The sequence below is a fragment of the Chenopodium quinoa genome, unplaced genomic scaffold (genome assembly GCF_001683475.1).
Source record: "Chenopodium quinoa cultivar QQ74 unplaced genomic scaffold, ASM168347v1, whole genome shotgun sequence".
Lineage (NCBI taxonomy): Eukaryota > Viridiplantae > Streptophyta > Magnoliopsida > Caryophyllales > Amaranthaceae > Chenopodium > Chenopodium quinoa.
The window spans coordinates 7,275,905-7,293,842 of record NW_018743920.1 but is presented as its reverse complement, the minus strand read 5'-3'; the positions used below and the strand labels follow the sequence as shown (position 1 = coordinate 7,293,842).

Sequence of the window (17,938 nt, the reverse complement as noted above, 5' to 3'; positions counted from 1 at the left end):
AACAAAAAAAAAAGAGGTACAAATCGTGATTACAGTTCTACAACTATAATCTAGTACATTTTATTTAAAAAAAAAACAACTACACGTCGTTTTGTAAGATGTCCTTAGGGATAACCATTTGTTGTAAACCTAGTTGCCTAAGTTTTCGTTGTTACCAAATTTATTCCATATATGTTCGACCAAGTCGTTTTTTAGCTGCAAATGAGTCTGTTGATCCTCAATCTCTGTTCTACGAGACAAGTATAAGCCGATATCCACAATACGATCAGTACGGTACTCGGTAGTGTCCTCATTAGCGTTGCCTCCAGCATTCATAAACTCATTGGTATTAACGTTATTTTGATACGTCTCTCGTTCATCTTCAACGATCATATTATGTATTATGATGCAGGCGAGCATGATATTGTGGAGTATGTCGGTATCCCACGCCAAAGACGGCTTTTAATAATGGCAAAACGAGCTTGAAGGACCCCAAATGCGCGTTCAACGTCTTTCCTTGAAGCTTCCTGGTGTTTTGCGAATAAACGATCCTGACGAGTTTGTGGACTCGTAATGGATTTCACAAAAGAAGCCCATCTAGGGTAGATTCCATCAGTAAGATAATACCCATTCGTATAATGATGACCATTGACTACGAAGTTCACAGGAGGTGTTCGACCCTCTAAGACGTCTTCGAACACAGGGGATCGATGAAGCACATTAATATCGTTGCAGCTACCTGGCATCCCAAAGAACGAATGCCATATCCATAGATCTCTGTTCGCAACTGCCTCCAGTACGAGAGTTGCAACTCCTTCTCTTCCTTGATACTGCTCCTTCCATGCGTGTGGACAGTTCTTCCACTCCCAGTGCATACAATCAATGCTGCCTATCATGCTAGGAAATCCACGTTCTTCCCCAATACGTAGCAATCTTTCCATATCTGCGATGATTGGACGGCGTAGGTACTGATCACCGAACAGGTTGATGACACCTTCTGTAAACTTTTGGAGTGCCAATCGTGAAGTTGCCTCACTTATACGGACATACTCATCACAAGCGTCTGAAGCACACCCGTAAGCTAGTTGTCTAACGGCCGCAGTGCACTTTTGAAGTGGAGACAAACCAAGACGACCTGCCGCATCTCGCCTTTGTTGAAACCAGGGGTCATGTTGGGTCACTGCGTTGAGAAGGCGCTCAAACACATGTTTACGCATTCGAAACCGGCGCCGGAACAAGGAACTTGGATAAACTGGGACTTCCGCGAAATAGTCATTGTATAACCGTGCATGACCTTCTTCGCGTCCCCTATCCTTTCAGGGCTCAGTAGATTTGCGTCGGCGTTGCTGAGTGGCAGCTTGAATAATTGGTGGAATGTACTCATGCATTACGTGTTGTATCATAAGACACACTTCATTACGTTGTTGAACTCTAAGCTCCCTTCCCTCATCATCCGAGTTAGATGAAGATGAAGAGGAATCGGTTGAGCTTTCGTTTAAACTGTTTGAATTCATTTTGTACGTAAGAAATGTAAGATAGAGTGAGGTTTGCTAATAGTAACTGCAAACGATTTATGTGTTTGTGTGTAAAAAAAAAAAGAATGGTGTTTATTTATAGTGAACTAATTTGTAATTCTTCTTCAGAAATAACTGAATATAAAGAGATAAAGATCACATGGGCTATGACAAACAATGAATTACAACCACACAGAAATTGAATGGAGAAGAAGGGTTTCACATGAGCTATGACCAACACTGGATTAGAACCACACAGAAATTGAATGGAGAAGAAGGGTTTCACATGGGCTAACAAAGGGGAAATTAAGATACTGACACAATTATATATAAAGAGACAAATTGATATAATTGAATAAACAGAATAAGATCACATGGGCTATGAAAATGGGAAAGTGGAAAAGATCCATTTTACTGATTAATTGATAAAGTACAAACATAAGGAAATGAGTACAAGAGGTTGAACTGGAATTGAAAACTTATCACTACTGAAAATGAAGAACAACAAAGGAATTGAACACACTTAACTACAATAAAAATAAAGGACACTAAGCATCATTATTGAAACGTTGAATATTGTTCCGAAGTATTACTATCATTTCGTCTTCCCACTGTTCTCGGTTTACTTTCTGTTCTAGACGAGATAGTTGCTCCCAGTTGATCCTATATTGTTCTAGCTCAATTTTCCGTTGTTTCCTTGCCTCCTTGCGCTCCTGTATTTCAAGTCTCTTCATTTCTTCTTCGTTTGACACATTCATCGAATCCCCAAGTAGCTGCAATCGGCTGTTGAATGTTTCTAATTCCTTAAATGCTTGACTTGATGGAGCTTTACCCTTCAATCTCGACTTAGCCTTTTTAATACCTTCAGCACGAGCTACTCTCTCATCACCGACACCCACGCTGGTTGGTGTGGTAGGTGAGGAATTGTCACCCTCATCCCGTGTCCTCTTCCCACTACTTCCGCTCCCTACAGACTCATCCGTCAGTGGAGTTGAATGTGGACGTCCCACCGAAGGCTTGAATGTTTGTTGGTCCAAGAAAGACCGGAATTTGTCCCACTTCCTTAATTGGATCCATTCCTCGTAGAAGGTGAATCGTCCGAATGAGTTCTCATGGATTTTGTGGGCCTCTTGGATAACATCATCTTCGTTATAGCCACTTCCCTTTCGCTTCCGGGCCTTATCATAGCTTCCGCACCACCTTAACACGGCTTCAGAGATTCGCATCCACCTTCCCTTCAAACTACTAATAGTTCGTAGGGATATTTCATCTGCATTCGATTCCCTGGCAGCATCGTATGCGTCCAAGACTCTCTTCCAAAATACACCCTTCTTTTGATTTGTGCCGGTAATTATGTCGGTGCTGGTGTTCATGTAGCCGGATATAAGAGCCGCAGTTTCTGATCGCGACCAACCTCTATTGTTTGAACCACTAACACGAAATTCCGGAGTTGATTGGAGTGGTTGCTGTAACATTTGAGTGAAGTTTTGATGGGGAGAAGGAGTTTCATTTCCCTCACCATCATCCTCGCATTCTTCATTTGCCTCATCTTCTTCAGATAAGACATTGTTCGATTCCCAAATATTGGGATTCGGTTGTTGTGACGGAAAATAACCAGATGCAGCACCATATTCACCGTAACCCATTGGTATCATGGATGGATGTGGGAAATTTGAACTGCTTTGAGAAAAATTAAAATTTGGAGGGAAATTTGGTGGATTATTTGGGAAACTTGACTGGGGTATTTGAGGATAAACTCCAGAAAAATTATGGGGAATATTTGTGGGTGTTTGTGAAAAATTTGGGTGAATTGGAGGAAAATTGGCTTGATTCGGGATCATATTTTGACCCAAATTTTTTTTCTTCTTTCTATTTGTTTTGGGGTTGGTATTAGCATCCATAATTATAATTTATATTTGGAAAAAATAAAAATTTAATAATAATAATAATAATAATAATAATAACAATAATAATAAAAATAATAATAACGATAATAATAATAATAATAATAATAACAATAATAATAATAATAATAATAATAATAATAACGATAATAATAATAATAATAATAACGATAATAATAAAAATAATAATAATAATAATAATAACGATAATAATAAAAAATAATAGTAACGATAATAATAATATTAATGATAATAATTAAAAATAATAATAACAATAATAATATTAATATTGGTATAAATAATAATAATATTGGTAATTATAGAGGGGATTTTTGAAGAGAAAAATATAGTAGAAAAAAATGAATTTTCAAAGTTGAAAAAAGTATATCAATATGGGTGTCTATTTATAGAGGGGAAAAAAATAGAGTCGTTGGTAATTTTTTTTTTTTTTTTTGATTTGTATTTTGTAAAATATATCCGTTGTAAAATTACAACGGATATATTTAAAACAGTACACACGTGTCAAGCAGCGGCTGGGCCAAGTGGCGCGCTCCCAGCCGCTGATTTCTAATTTTTTTTTTCTGACCTTTAACAGCAAAACGACGTTATTTTGCAACATGAAACAGCAAAACGACGTCGTTTTGCATGAATATCAGTCCAAAATATTGGTGGGGCCCACAACGAATTAATTCATGCAAGTGCTTGCTCCTGCAATCGAACCCATGACCACTCAACATGAACAATTAAAGAGTTTGCCATTAAGCCACCACCTTATTTGTTCACTCATTGTGAACTATTAAAATGTTCACCCTTAAAGATGCTCTTAAGAAAGTGAAAAAGTTAGTAATAAAAATACATTGGAAAGTGAAATTTACATGGGGTTTGCAAAAAAGTAAAGAGAGAAAGTAATAAAAGTACATGGAAAAACAAAATTTACATGGGGAAGTTAACTTTGCACAAAAAGTATTGCAAATTGGATAATATTTTAATGCAAATGGGATGATCATTTTAGGACTAGATTAAGGCCATAAGGGTCATTCTTTCGGGGACGGAGGGAGTAGTTAGGAATAATCGAAGAGATAGAGAGAGAATGTATTGGAAATTGATGTTAAAAGTACAAAAAAAAATGACAATTTATCAAAAAAGGGTAATAATGTCAAAAAATACAACCTCTAAATAAAAAGAGCATCGTATTTTGGTTTGACCAAAAAGGAAAAGAGGCATTATAATAGGAGATAGAGGAAGTATGTAGCAAATTACAATATAAACAACAAATTTAATTACAAGAAAATCTACCCAGCCACTCTAGCCCCACCATCGACCACCACTGCCACCTTCACCCAACACAGTCGCCGACCAGACGCCGACGCATCCCCTCCCCCTCCCTTACCTGACCCACCTGAACCCTCCCCCTCTCTTTCTCGCAACCCTAATCCGCCCCAAAACCACCTATCCATATTCCCTCTCCTCTATTTCTCTTAACTACTTTTGTTTTTTTATAATATTTTATTTTTTCACCTACCTATTACTTCTATATTTTATTACTTTCTCCAATTTCTCCTAAAACTTCAAGCATGAAACAAGTATTTAGAAATGAAGGGAGTATAATAATATATAGATATAATAACCCGGGGCATCGCCCGGGCCGTACACTATTTTTTATTATATAGAGTAAGCCTTCAAATCTGATCATTTCTATGGGAATTAAACTTCTGGGTTCGTTATGGAAGAGCAAATCAAGTCGGGAATTTACCATGAACGTCAAAGATTGCAGTTTTGCCTCCTTCATGCCCTCAACAATCTCTTTCAGGTAAACCCCACTTTTCCCCTTCTTTAATTTGACACAGTAGTTCTATTCCAAACAAAGAAATTAATTTTGCTTGAAAAAAATGTAATCTTTGATGTTTCAATATTAGTAAATTAATTTCCCGTCAAAAATTTTTTTTGGCAAATTAATTTAGGATTTAACTAATTTTAGGAGAAAGTTGCATTTAGCCGAACAGATTTGGATGGAATTGCTGAAGAACTCAATTTGGATGATCCCACCCCAGTAAATTGGAACCCTATTTCTGTTGTCTTTAAGCCTCACCATAATCTGTTTACTGGGAACTATGATGTTAATGTTTTGATTGCTTCCATTGAAAGGAAAGGTAAGAATATAGTGTGGCATGATCGGAGAAATGGGGCTAGTTCAATTTCTTTTCTTGATGGGTCTGAAGATGATGGGTTAATGGGGATTGTGTTGAATATTCCTGTGAAAAGGTATGGTGGGCTTTGGAAGAACAGGCATTGGGTCAGTTTGAGAAAGATTAATGGGGTTTGGTATAATTTGGATAGTGATCTTAAGGCTCCTATCGCTTTCGAGGATGTCCATGAAGTTAGGGTGTTCTTGGATAGTGTTATTCTTGCTGGTGGTGAAATTCTACTTGTTATGAATGGTAAACAACAAGATTGAATGTGTGGCGATTGTTTTGTTCAAATCTATGATGTTGAATTCATGGTCAATTGATGAAGTCAGCTTTGAGATCTTTGGGATTTTTGGAACGAAGGTGGATGCTTCGGCTATTATGTGATACATGAGGTCTGTTGTTTCAAGGGGATTAAGGAAGGAGGGAAAGAATGGATGATGCTCATATGTTATGATTTTTTTTTCTAGTTGGTGAATGAAATGTCTGATGAAAAGATTCATGGTTCTGAGCTCTGTCAAAGTAGGTGATAGTCTGGAAGGCGGGATGCTGAAGACTATCATGATCGTCATACTTCTAGCTTCTATTATGAGAGATTTTCTCTGCAGTGGTACAGCTCTATTTGTGCCGTGCTGGTTAGTGCTTTGTTCTCCTTTCTTCACTGTCCATTGATGTACTATATTGCTGCATAATGAACACAAATGCAAGTTATTGTATAGTTTTACATGAGTATATAGTTTATGGGTACATGTGTTTTCTTACAGGAATTCTTTTAGCATATTTTGTTCAAGTGTGAATGGTGAAAAGTATAAGATTTCATGATTGTGCAAAAAAGCTTCTGCTCTGAGTTCATTTATAGCTCAAGTCTATATACTTTATGTTTGCCTGCTGAATTATGCCAGCAATCTGCCTCTTGGTCGTGTGAAAATTATTTTTGAGGTTTTGTTCATTCATTTTCCTCATAGCATAATATAAAGGGGAATTTATCATTATATCACCGTGATTTAAAGAGTGGCCTGCTTTTGTTTCTTTTATATGACTTTACAAATTAAAGGATTTCTAGACAGCCTAAACACAACACAGGACTTTTTTTTTTAACCTTGTGTTCCCGTAACGTTGAGTGGAAGGTTCTTCTATACACGGTTTTTTCTTTTTACAATGAGAAAATATATTCTCAAGTAAATCTGCGTTATTGCATCTTGTTTTAATAAGTCTTGCATGATATATGTGTTCGGTGAGAACGTAGGTAACTTTTACGAGTGACTTGTTTGTGGATGGGTGACTATAGTGAGATTTAGAGGACTGTCAAAGGAACTTGAGTGGCTTGGACTTGTCATATTGCTCCCTTCTCCTTTACTTAAACTAGTAGACAAAGGTGATTTGTTGCAAACTTTAGTTATTCATTTTAGGAAACATATCTGTTTGAAGATATTTTTTCCATTAATGCTTACATTTTGGTGATTATTTGCTCCTTTGTTTAGCTGCCAGCTAATATCAATAATGCATCAATTAACTTTTATACTTTGAATTATTAATGTTTCTGTAAAAATTTCAGAGAGCTTTATTGACTTTACCCATCCACCTATGCCAATTCTTCAGTAAATTCTCCCTGCCTAAAACTTCATCCTCTCTCTCTGTTCTAAGAACTGCTGCTCTGTTCAGATGTCAAGAGGTGATACTCAAACACAAACTTTCACCAGACTAGTAGGCAATGAACTTATAATTAAGAGGCAGAACTCAAGTAATATTTCTGGTCATGGAGCACCCTTTTCGAAAAATATCAAGAATGCATTTTCACCTTTGCAATTCTTGAAGCGTTTTGGTATAGGCATCAGAAATACCTTAAGAATTGTAACCGATAAAAAAACCTGTTCGTCTAAGAACTCAACTCTAGGGTGCACAAAATCAATAGATGTGATAGAAGCTCATTCAAGAGAAGCTATTGATGATTGCATCGATTATATTAAGTCATGTTCTCCATCTCCCCCGTCAAAAAATATTGATCGGAGCTCTAGTATCTAGTTAAAAAACATGATGCTGATTGCTGGTTGCAGTTGAGAAGAAATGGTGCCAAAATTCTACAGATATCCAAAAATTCTGGAAATGGTTTCATCAGTATGCTGTTCAGACCTCCCTCCCCCCTTTTTTCCCCCTGACTTTCACAGAGCCATCGTTCTGCCTTTCCTCATCCCCGACACCCTCTTATTTTGTTGCATCTGAAATTCTCCTGTAACCACAATTTATGCCTGAATTATTGTTATGTTTGGGACTTTTGAAATTTTATTAATCACTTCTCTGAGCTCTCTCCCAAATTATGCACACCAGGTTTCAGATCTCTCTGTGAACCATATTTTTTTTTTTGACGCTTTATTCGCAAAATTGATTGATTTGGAGCAAGAATAGCTGATTGATTTGGAGCAAGAATAGCTGATACTAATCACACTAAGCAATCTTATTCTGTGTTAATCATGGACAATCAGTTAGGTATTTCATACAAAGTCATGGCCAATCAATTGCGTGTCTTGCTGTAAAACTGTGATGTGTCTCTCAGACCCTTAGAAAGGCAGTCTGATTCACGAAATCATCCTTTATTAACAGTTACAAATTCTTCATTAAAAAAGATTAATGGTTATTGATCTTTGTATGTAGTTTGAAATTATCCATAATGCCATTCTATGTAAAATATTTGCACAAATTAAAACAACTCCATCTTACAGAGGGACTCCTTCCCACTTCCCTAGTTCCCTGGGATGGGTGATTTATATCACCATTGTTCATAGATGATAGGAAACCAAAGCATACCACCGAGATTGGACAAGGTATCCAACGCCTCGGAAAGTGACCCTTCAGGGCTGGATCACGTATTCACCTTGGAAACTTAGTAGTTGGAATTTAGACCATCTTCACAAGAATGAACATGACAAATGCAAATGAATAGTGTGATAAAAGAAACAATAGAGGGCAGATATATATACGTTTCGAGTATATTCTAAAGCATATCCCAGGGTAGTAAATGAAGATTGAATGATAACAATGGGATTAAAACATTAACAGAACTCAAATCATCCAATAATATACTAAATAAAACACTGCAGGAAACTGAAAAGTGAAGAGTGTGATGTATGATCAACTAGTCCTTCTTGGCAAATAGACCACCAAAGACACCTCCATTACCATTAGTCTTCTTCTTGCTCTGCACTGATACCGTGCCCTTCATTGAAACCGTGCCCTTCCTTCCATTAGTGGTGCCACCGGATTTCTCCTCAACCTTCTGAAGAATTGGGTCAGTCTCATAGAATTGATCTTCCTTTGTTACTTTGCCTAGAAGCCAGTCCACAAAGCTCTTTTCTTCCTTGGTTTCTACCGTGCCTTTGGCTGCTGACACTCTGACTACTCTCGCGCTTGCGGCTGCTCCGAATATGGAGGGCAATGATGCCATTATCTTCTTCTTGGGTTGTAAATGGGTTAAGTGATGGAGGTTTAAGGGAAGAAATGCTCTTAGACCAACAGTTTTATTATGGAAAAGGCTTAGGATAATATATGCAACTTGGAGGGTGTGAAATTTTCAGGCCTTTGATTTTTTCTTTAATTTGAAATTTGTTATAGGAGTGTTTCCACCACGGGTTTTCTACAAGGGTCTTATAAATCTTATCTTTAATATATATTTTTTTTCCTGAATTTTATTTGTGAAATTTCCCAAGAGATTTATGATAAATCATCTTCCTTGAGTATGGTCGTGTGCTTGACATGTGGCTGCTTTTGGCCCATTCTCTTATCAAAATATTACTCCCTTCGTTTTTAAATACTTGTTCCATTTCTCCATGCGCGGAGTTTTAGGAGAATTTGGAGAAAGGAATAAACTATGGAGGTAGTGGGGTAGGAGGAAAATATAAAATTGTAAAAAGCAAAAGTGGTTGAGAGAATTGGAAGAGAGAGAATATGAAATTAATACAATATGATTTATGTTGGATCCACTAGGTGAGAGAAATGAATTAAATATTGTAAAAACTTTTCAAATAAGAAAATGGAACAAATATTTAAAAACGGCTGAAAAAAAAAAAAAGTGGAGCAAGTATTTAAAAATGGAGGGAGTACAATTTTCTGCCCAAAAGTTTTTAGTCACCTCAATTTGTTGTGTGCCATAATCTTCGGATTGAAAATATTTACCTTTACTTTGTTTGGATAGGATACATGGAAGGAAAGGAAGGGAAGAGAGAAGAAAGGGAGGGGGAGGTGAGCTCCATTTTCCCTCCAAATCTCTTCAAATTTGGAGGGATTATGCTTATTAAAGAGAGAGGGAAAATAGATCCCTCTCCTTTCCCTTCCTTCCCCTAATCATTTATCCAAACAAGAGAGTTAGTCCCCCTCCCTTTCTCTTCCTTTTTATTCCTTCCATTTCCTTCTATCCAAACTAGGTGTTAATGAATTACATATCATTTAAAGTTCAGTACGCCGTATAAAAATGAGGTAACCAGTTTGTTTATAGTTTTGCATGTAGACAAACTTTTAAAAAAATCGGATGTACAATATTGTACATCCGTTATAAAGGTACCCTAAAATGAGCAAAAGTTACCCCTAAAATGAATAAAAGTTACCCCAATATGCATAAAAGTAACCCAGTACAAATAAAAATTATCTACGCTTTATTAGTAAAGAATCACATTTTACATGACTAAAAATCAATTATTAGTGATTGAATGTAATTAAATTACCTTTATAAAACTTTTCTGTTGTCTATATATATAAAAATTGTATTATGTTTAAAGTTACCCAAAAAAAAGGGCAAAAAATTACCCTAAAATTAGCTAATAGTTACCCTTATACTGCTCGATGTACACTAATATTAGTGTAAATCGGGTGTATACAAAAGTTTTTCTTGCATGTAATTCGCGCGCAAGGATCAAGAGCCCTTAGGAGGAATACCACATTGCAATCCTCAACCTCGATAGCAATACTCGCAACCATCTAATATACTTGTATAAACTCACAGCCTCCGGGCCTCCATGACATACCTTTACAGTCATTCAAAGTATCACTGAAAACAATGTTGCCACAATTATACAGTTCCACAAAGTTATATTACTATACAAGTTGAGGAAGAACTGAAACAGAGACCTTAGAAGTTTTCATAATCCAACCAATTATGAAAATAAATAATTGTCATGTTAAAACAGTATTTGTCGTTCTGATTAAGAAGCCACAGATCACCCTTTTTTAGCAGTAATGTGCACAATATTGCCATTGTGCATAGCTACTGAGGCTTCTATTACTATACATCTTCAAGTTGGCTGACAGTATCAATTACCAGTATTTTTTGAGGTAGTAGCTAAGCGAAGCCAATTGAGGTCATACTCAAATAGCTAAAAACAAGTACGAAGGATAATATAAACCTAAACTGCAGTCAAATAACAACACTGAAAGAATCAAAAGCATTGAATACGCTTGAGAATACATTATCCAGTGGACAAAATTTTCGAGCTACAGATATATCACCAACAACAAAATTATCAAAGGCTATTCTCAGGAGTACCAGAAGATTATATATCAATACACACTCTTCTCTAAAATCCAGGGCGCAGAATCAAGGCTGGATGCGTAAAACTGCTTGAATTAGACTCACAAAATCTGAGCAGCGGTGTTCAACTTCTCTGCTAAACTCAGCTGTGTCCTAGTGATGCTAGATAAATATACTAACAAAAGTTGGTCCTGTTCACACAAAAATGACATGTAGTCAGATAAGATAATCACTACATAAGATTGAAAAATAAAAAAAAAAAAAAAAAAAAAAAAAAAAGGGATTCGACAAAAAAGATGTAAAAGAGGCCAATCCCTCATATCTCTCCAGTCAAGCTCGTTCTATGCCTATCAGCTTTTGAAATCAACTAGATAAAAAGAAGAAACGATTTTTTGAAGTGTTGAATTGAGAAAGAGTTGATATACCTGTAGGCTGTCGTTCACAAGCTTATCAAAAGCGGAAGGTGTTAACTTCGGGAGGGAAGATACTGCCTCTGCAAGGAACCGCCCAATTTTGTTGTCAGGAGCAACACGACTCTCCTGGAGATACATAATAAACACATAGCTCATTAAAGAAAAGAAAAAAAAAAGAAAAAAAGGGCCGAATAATAGTCGAAAGAAGAGTGCTGCATCAATTGAGTTCTCACCACAACATCATCCACATATTTATAAGTTTCATCAATTAAAGCCAGCAACCTCTCCAGAGTACTTTCCATGCCTTCCAAATCACTTGGAATTTTGTCCGCCACAGTTGATTTCAAAAGTTCATCTGCCAACAGCAATAAAGCCAATCAATTTCCAATAAACCAGAATATATAACAAGTAAATACAAATTAGCATTGTTAATTAGGTGGTTTCATTATTTTGACAAAAAAATATATCAAGTGCTTGTGCCTACATCCAACCCTCTCAGCTTCTGACATCCGAAGCTCTGCAGGAATTTCCTGAAATTGAGCAGCAAGCGGCTGGTCTCCAAGAGACAAACTAACAGAAACAAAGGCTTTTATTGTTGCCTCTCCATTTCTGAATGTAGTATCCACAGTTAAATGGACTGGATTTGCAACCTCTCTAGAGTAAAATTCATGAATCAAAGCAGAACCTCCAGTAACACCAAACCCGGTTGAATACCTGTGGCACAAAAAATGGGGAGATTAAACAACAATGACGCCAAGGTAGTAAAGCTTGCATTAGCTACAGCCGTAGATGTAATCATCACAACCTAGACAGTAAATATCACTAATTTTTTTGCCAAAACATATAAAGGTTTTTAGAACTCAAACTTACATACAATCAAAGATTCCCAAAACATGATTAGAGTGAATAAAGCACCAATGCAAAGTATTAAAAACATGGAAGAAAGTAAACCAATGTTTTCAAGCAAAACTAAAATGGACCAATTTGTCTAAACTAAAAGGTACAGACAGTCTAATTGCAATAGATGAAAACTGCAAACAGGAAATCTTGTTAGACACTACATAGTGCCTGACACTATATACTTACAAGTAGTTAGTATATCTAGCCATTAACGGTTCAAACAATTCCTTAATTAGATTGAGTCAAGGTAAATTTGAGGCAGTAGCAGCATTTTTAATCAGGATGCTATCTCAAGCAAAAAATAGAATGCCAATTAAGCATTTGACAGCAAATGGCAATTCTCATAGGTAACTGTTGCTCTAGAAGTATGACATGATAAATGAAGCTACTGAAAGGTTCAAAGATAATATAAGCTACGAAGACTTACCATCCAACAATGACTTCCTTTGGGTTCACTTTTTGATGGGATGTCAACATATTGTGGTGGTACTCAATGTCTAATGCCACCTGCAAGGGAATAAAAAGTAGGTTAATTTCTACAGGTTGCTAATATAAGACAAAAATGAACACTAAAATATAGTTAATAGCGGTAAGACAACACACATTAAAAAAAATTAAAAAAATCAATTTACAGAACAGTGAAGAACAGAAGAGCAAAAGCTGTTCACCAGATTTCAAATCATAGCACATCAGAGACCAAATGTACCATGGTGATGAAATTGCTGATAACTGTGCAATATGGGCACATCAAATAACTTCCTTTTTTTTTTTTTTTTTGAAGTTCAACGATCTACCATCAATTGATAGTAGACACCTATGTCTGAACTCTCCACTATGACATCAAATATAGCGATATCAAATTTCAAACACCAGATAGTCAGATACTATTATAAATGAATCAATACCATAGGGCATTCAACAGTATACTATATGATCCAATAAGTACAGCCACCTACAAAAATCTTCAGACAATACCATGATCCAATAAGTACTACAATAGCCAAAAAGTAGTGACATGGATTATAACTACATCAAACCACAAAAGAGTTCATACATATGAGTTGTTCACCAGAATTTCAAACCAAAGATGCATGTAGAGTCCAAATGTACTCCGAGTAATAAAACCGTATATTACTGGACAACGAAGGACACATAAATTTCTTTCCCAGGACATTCAACGGTCTACCATAGGATTGCCAGTAGACCTCTGACAATGCCTGGAATCAGGGTGATGATAAAAGAAAACCAGTGCATGTCTAAACAACTGTCCCAATAAACTCAGAAGCTTAACAGATAAAACCATACATGAGCACATAATAAACAAGTCAGTCATATCCACATTGGTATTAAGCATTGCTAGATGTCAGATTTCAAAAATCCAATTCCACATTAGAAAAAAGTAACGATACACAACCAAGATCCACTTCATACTATTCAACACTCAACATGACAAGGTTCAACAAGAATGGTTGCTTATGATTTCTTTGCTGTACATAAAACATCGATTTAGTGTGGTGTGTATTAAACATACACCAGAGTACACATTAAATCAAAATGAAGACATCCAAAAACAATATAAGTCTTTGTTATTTATGCTAATATATAGCAACAAGTGCATAAAGTAACTCCTCCTTCTCAATACACCATAAGAAGTCTCGAGACAAACATAACATATTCAAGTGCTCAGCTTCTTCAAGAATTGACATCATAAAACTCAGAAGAAAACCATTTACTTGAGAAATATATCCACCGACTTTCAACTGCAAAGGAGTTCTCAGTGTGCAAAGATAGGAGCACGCATACAATGATACAAGAGTAACAAAAAAAACTGCCATTCTAGCTTTCCTGTGGCTCCTATTCTCTTTAAAAAAAACATTAGTAATCCCCTGAACAAAGGACTTAAAGTTGTGTCTTTTCCCATTCATTGACGACCATCTACTTAATAAGGGGGGATTTTAGAACTTACTAACTATCATCACAATCAACACTAAAATCGCTAATCTTCCTTAGGGTGGTGTTAGTCAATCTACATTTGGAAATTAAAAAGAATTAAAAAAAAAAAAAAAATCACAAGAAATAAGAACTCCTCAACAACGACATTCTCATATCCGAAACTCCACCAATCAGTCCACCATAACTCAAACAATCATGTCTACTGTCAGCACTTATACTCACTAAAATCTGATTGTTCCGTTCCGTCTAAAAATCAAATTCCAGTTCAAATTCACTAGCCTTTGAAAAGACAGAAGATTTCGTCACCTTTCTTAAAATAATGTTGGTTTGGCTAAATTCACAAAGATAACTCCACTAGTCCACTAAGTTTAAGTAATAGAGGCAGTCAGCCAACTATAGTTAACAACTTATAGCAAAATCATACCATATCCTTAATTACAAAAGATTGAGACAATTACACTCACTTAACACAGAGAACTTAACAACTTATTGATAATATCTAATCCTATTTAATTTTACAGAAACAATTTCTTCGAAAAACCTAAACAATGCAAATTAAACAATTGCATCCAATTTGTTGAAATTATCACTATTTACAATTCCAGATTTAACAAAACAATCCAAACTTTCAACAAATAGTGTGAATTTCACAATCTAAAACAAACAAAATACGAAATTTCACAATCTAAAAAGGAAATACCTGATCGGAAAATTCATTGTGAGGAACAGCGTAAGAGTTACGAACATCAACAGTACCGTCGGGTAAAAGGGATCCGAGAAGAGTTCCGATGACCCGTTCAGCTTGGTCGGGTCGTCGGACATAGCAATCACAGATGTTGAAGATCACCAACGGATGAACCTTCACATTCAAAGACGTCGAACCTCCGAATTGGAGCACCGTTTTCTCGCCCGGCGCCATTGTTGAAGATGAACAAATTAGGGTTTGGTTTTTGAGAGGAGAGAGAATTTGCGCCGGAAAGAGAGAGAAAGAGATGTTGCGTTTTGTGGGAAATAATAATAATAAATAAATTGATGAGGGGTGTAAGTGTAATTTAGTTGATTACTTTGATTGTTTTTTATTGTACGAAGTATGATTTATTGGGCTTGGAGTTTTCCTATTTCGTCTCAAGGCCCAAGTAACAATTTTATCAAACTAACAATTTTTTATTGGATTAATGTTGTTTTTTAATCCCAACTTTTACTAATTTAGTTTCATTAATCCCAACTTTGGATTATTCCTCAATAATCCCAATTTTGGATTATTCCTCAATAATCCCAACTTTAAGGTGGTCTATCATTCTTCAATCCCCAAAACCGGTTACCGGTTGAATGGGTTAATTTTTTTTTTGTTAAAGTGACACGTGTCACAAATTAATTGGTTAAAAATATTTTTTTAAAAAAATAACCAAAAATAAAAAAATAAAAAAAAAATTTCACCCAGCGCAACCACCTTCCACTGCCACGTAGCCCCACCAACCCAACCCCCTGCCTGGCCCCCAGCCGCAGCCTCGCGCCAACCACCCTCCCCCTCCCCCTGAACCGCCGACTCCCCTCCCCCTCACCCTCACCCTGAAACCACCAACCACCCCCGAAACCTCTACGCAACCGCCAATAAAACCCCTCCCCTTTTTGGAAAACTTCCAACCACCACTCCGGTTACCTCGAAACCCTAGCGGCTAGGGTTTTCGACGGTGAGGAAGTGGCTGTTGGGGTTTTCGGGAGTGGGGAAGGGGTTTCGAGGGTGTTTCGAATGGTTGGAGAGGTTTAAACGGAGTTTTGATTGTGGTTGGCGGAAAATCGAATCAGAAAAGGAGGGGATTGGGGGTGGAGGTGGGTCACAGCACCGACACAGGGGGATTGGGGGGAAAGCGGCGCAACATTGGGGCAGGGGAAGGGAGGGGTCAGTGCGGACGGCTGGAGGCAGGTGGTGGTGGTGGGGGGGGGGTTACGGTGGGGATTATTGTTTACTGGGTTTTTTTTTTAATTTTTAGACCAATCAGGACTTGACACGTGTCAAGTGACCTGATATAACAGATTTAGTTACCGGTTGGGTATGAAGAATGATAGGCCACCTTAAAGTTGGGATTATTGTGGAATAATCCAAAGTCGGGATTAATGAAAATAAATTGGTGAAATTTTGGATTAAAAAACAGTATTAATCCTTTTTTATTCTACCTTTTTTTTTTTTTTTATTATTCTACTTGTTCAACAAAACTTATCAAACTTTGAGGTACAAAACTTATCAAACTTTTTTTGTGAGGAACAAAATTTATCAAACTATTTGTATATAATACATAAAATGAACCGCACATAAAGTAGTAGTAGTATTTTTCAACAAAAAAAAATAAAAAATAAGTAGAAATTATAGACTAGTGAGATAGGTGGATAGAGCAATTGGCTAGCTCTTCGACTTCCTAACATAAGGTCAGTATCAATATCTATCTATCTATTAACCTATACTAAAAGCAAATCCTTCTATGACACTTGTCATTACCTTATAAAAAAAAATTCACGCCTTTTTCGCTTCTCTTTTTTTTTTTTTTTTTTTTGTGCAAAATCCTTAAGTAATTAAACTATTTATACGTATTTTATTTCCAGTTTGACAATCATATTCCATACATACCTAAATGACATATTTCTGAATATTTTTTATATACTTTATATTTTGTAATATTATTGTCAAAAACATTTAACAACCGTGCATTGCACGGGATTTTAACCTAGTTGTAACAATTGGTAAATAAAAAGCTTTATGTAACCAATTTAATTTTAGGCTATGGGTGCAAAAGCTTTTTTTTAATATCTTTGTAAGTGTCAGTTTACAACCATCAATAGTATGATGGATTGATCAAACAAGGTAAGTGCAACATTTATATTGTAATTGTCTCTAATCGATAATACCTTTATCATCTTTAATATTAATCTATCCCTAATTTAATTATTCTTCAATGGGTAGATATTGCTGGGTGCCAATATACCACAAAAGGTACAATGGTACAATAAGATTAGGGAAGCTATGTTTTTCAAGCAAAAGTAAACCCTTACAATTAATAACTAGGTGCTTCATAATTCATGTAAGTTGTTAGTTCAAGGAATCTTTTGAATTTTAACTTACGGTAGGTTTAGTTCAAAAAGGTGTTAAAACTTTTATTTTGTAGAATTTTAACGTGTGTTTAATTTATGAGGTATGATCTAACTTCTAAGTTTTAATTAATACTCCGTATAAAATGGGGCTTGAATTTGTATTGTTATAATTTTTATAGTTTATCATCCCTTCGTTCTATCCGGAAACGATTGATGCAACAAAATGAAAGCTAAGAATGACACAATTAGCGAATTTACATACTCTAGCTCTCCAAGTGAGGAAGAGGGGGTAAACAAATTACACTAAACCCGTATTGTACGTCGTCTATACGTACATAAGCAGATTATATGACTGTCTTATGGACACTATTATTCTAGAAACTACTACACTATTATTCTAGAAACTACTACAAGATAGGTATTACTCTGCTAGTAATAATGTAATGCGTTATACCAAGAGTACAAAGTTAGCTAAGAAGCTGTTGATCTT

General features: G+C 36.0%; 5 protein-coding genes across 6 annotated transcripts; 1 reads left to right on the top strand and 4 right to left on the bottom strand.

Moving 5' to 3' along the window:
* Positions 1-380: 380 nt before the first annotated feature.
* Positions 381-1,196, bottom strand: LOC110688584. The gene has a single exon (XM_021865351.1). The coding sequence runs from the start codon at positions 1,194-1,196 to the stop codon at positions 381-383; it is 816 nt and encodes a 271-aa protein (XP_021721043.1).
* An 845-nt stretch (positions 1,197-2,041) lies between these two features.
* On the bottom strand, positions 2,042-3,139 carry LOC110688583 (glutathione S-transferase T3-like). Its single transcript, XM_021865350.1, has one exon. It carries the CDS (start codon positions 3,137-3,139, stop codon positions 2,042-2,044), a length of 1,098 nt encoding a protein of 365 aa, XP_021721042.1.
* A 1,923-nt stretch (positions 3,140-5,062) lies between these two features.
* LOC110688294 (josephin-like protein) lies at positions 5,063-6,417 on the top strand. 2 transcript variants are annotated; one of them, XM_021865026.1, is made up of 2 exons: positions 5,063-5,207; positions 5,376-6,417. In XM_021865026.1, exons 1-2 carry the CDS (start codon positions 5,121-5,123, stop codon positions 5,850-5,852), a joined length of 564 nt encoding a protein of 187 aa, XP_021720718.1. In that variant the 5' UTR covers positions 5,063-5,120; the 3' UTR covers positions 5,853-6,417. The 2 variants fall into 2 exon arrangements, with proteins under 2 accessions (XP_021720718.1, XP_021720719.1); XM_021865027.1 differs by having other exon boundaries at positions 5,075-5,207; positions 5,379-6,417.
* A 2,106-nt stretch (positions 6,418-8,523) lies between these two features.
* LOC110688295 lies at positions 8,524-9,215 on the bottom strand. Its single transcript, XM_021865028.1, has one exon. The coding sequence runs from the start codon at positions 9,020-9,022 to the stop codon at positions 8,714-8,716; it is 309 nt and encodes a 102-aa protein (XP_021720720.1). The 5' UTR covers positions 9,023-9,215; the 3' UTR covers positions 8,524-8,713.
* A 1,753-nt stretch (positions 9,216-10,968) lies between these two features.
* Positions 10,969-15,376, bottom strand: LOC110688293 (eukaryotic translation initiation factor 3 subunit F-like). The gene is made up of 6 exons (XM_021865025.1): positions 15,065-15,376; positions 12,839-12,918; positions 11,996-12,225; positions 11,745-11,866; positions 11,524-11,637; positions 10,969-11,289 (listed from the first exon to the last, which is right to left on the bottom strand). Exons 1-6 carry the CDS (start codon positions 15,281-15,283, stop codon positions 11,200-11,202), a joined length of 855 nt encoding a protein of 284 aa, XP_021720717.1. The 5' UTR covers positions 15,284-15,376; the 3' UTR covers positions 10,969-11,199.
* Positions 15,377-17,938: the final 2,562 nt, after the last annotated feature.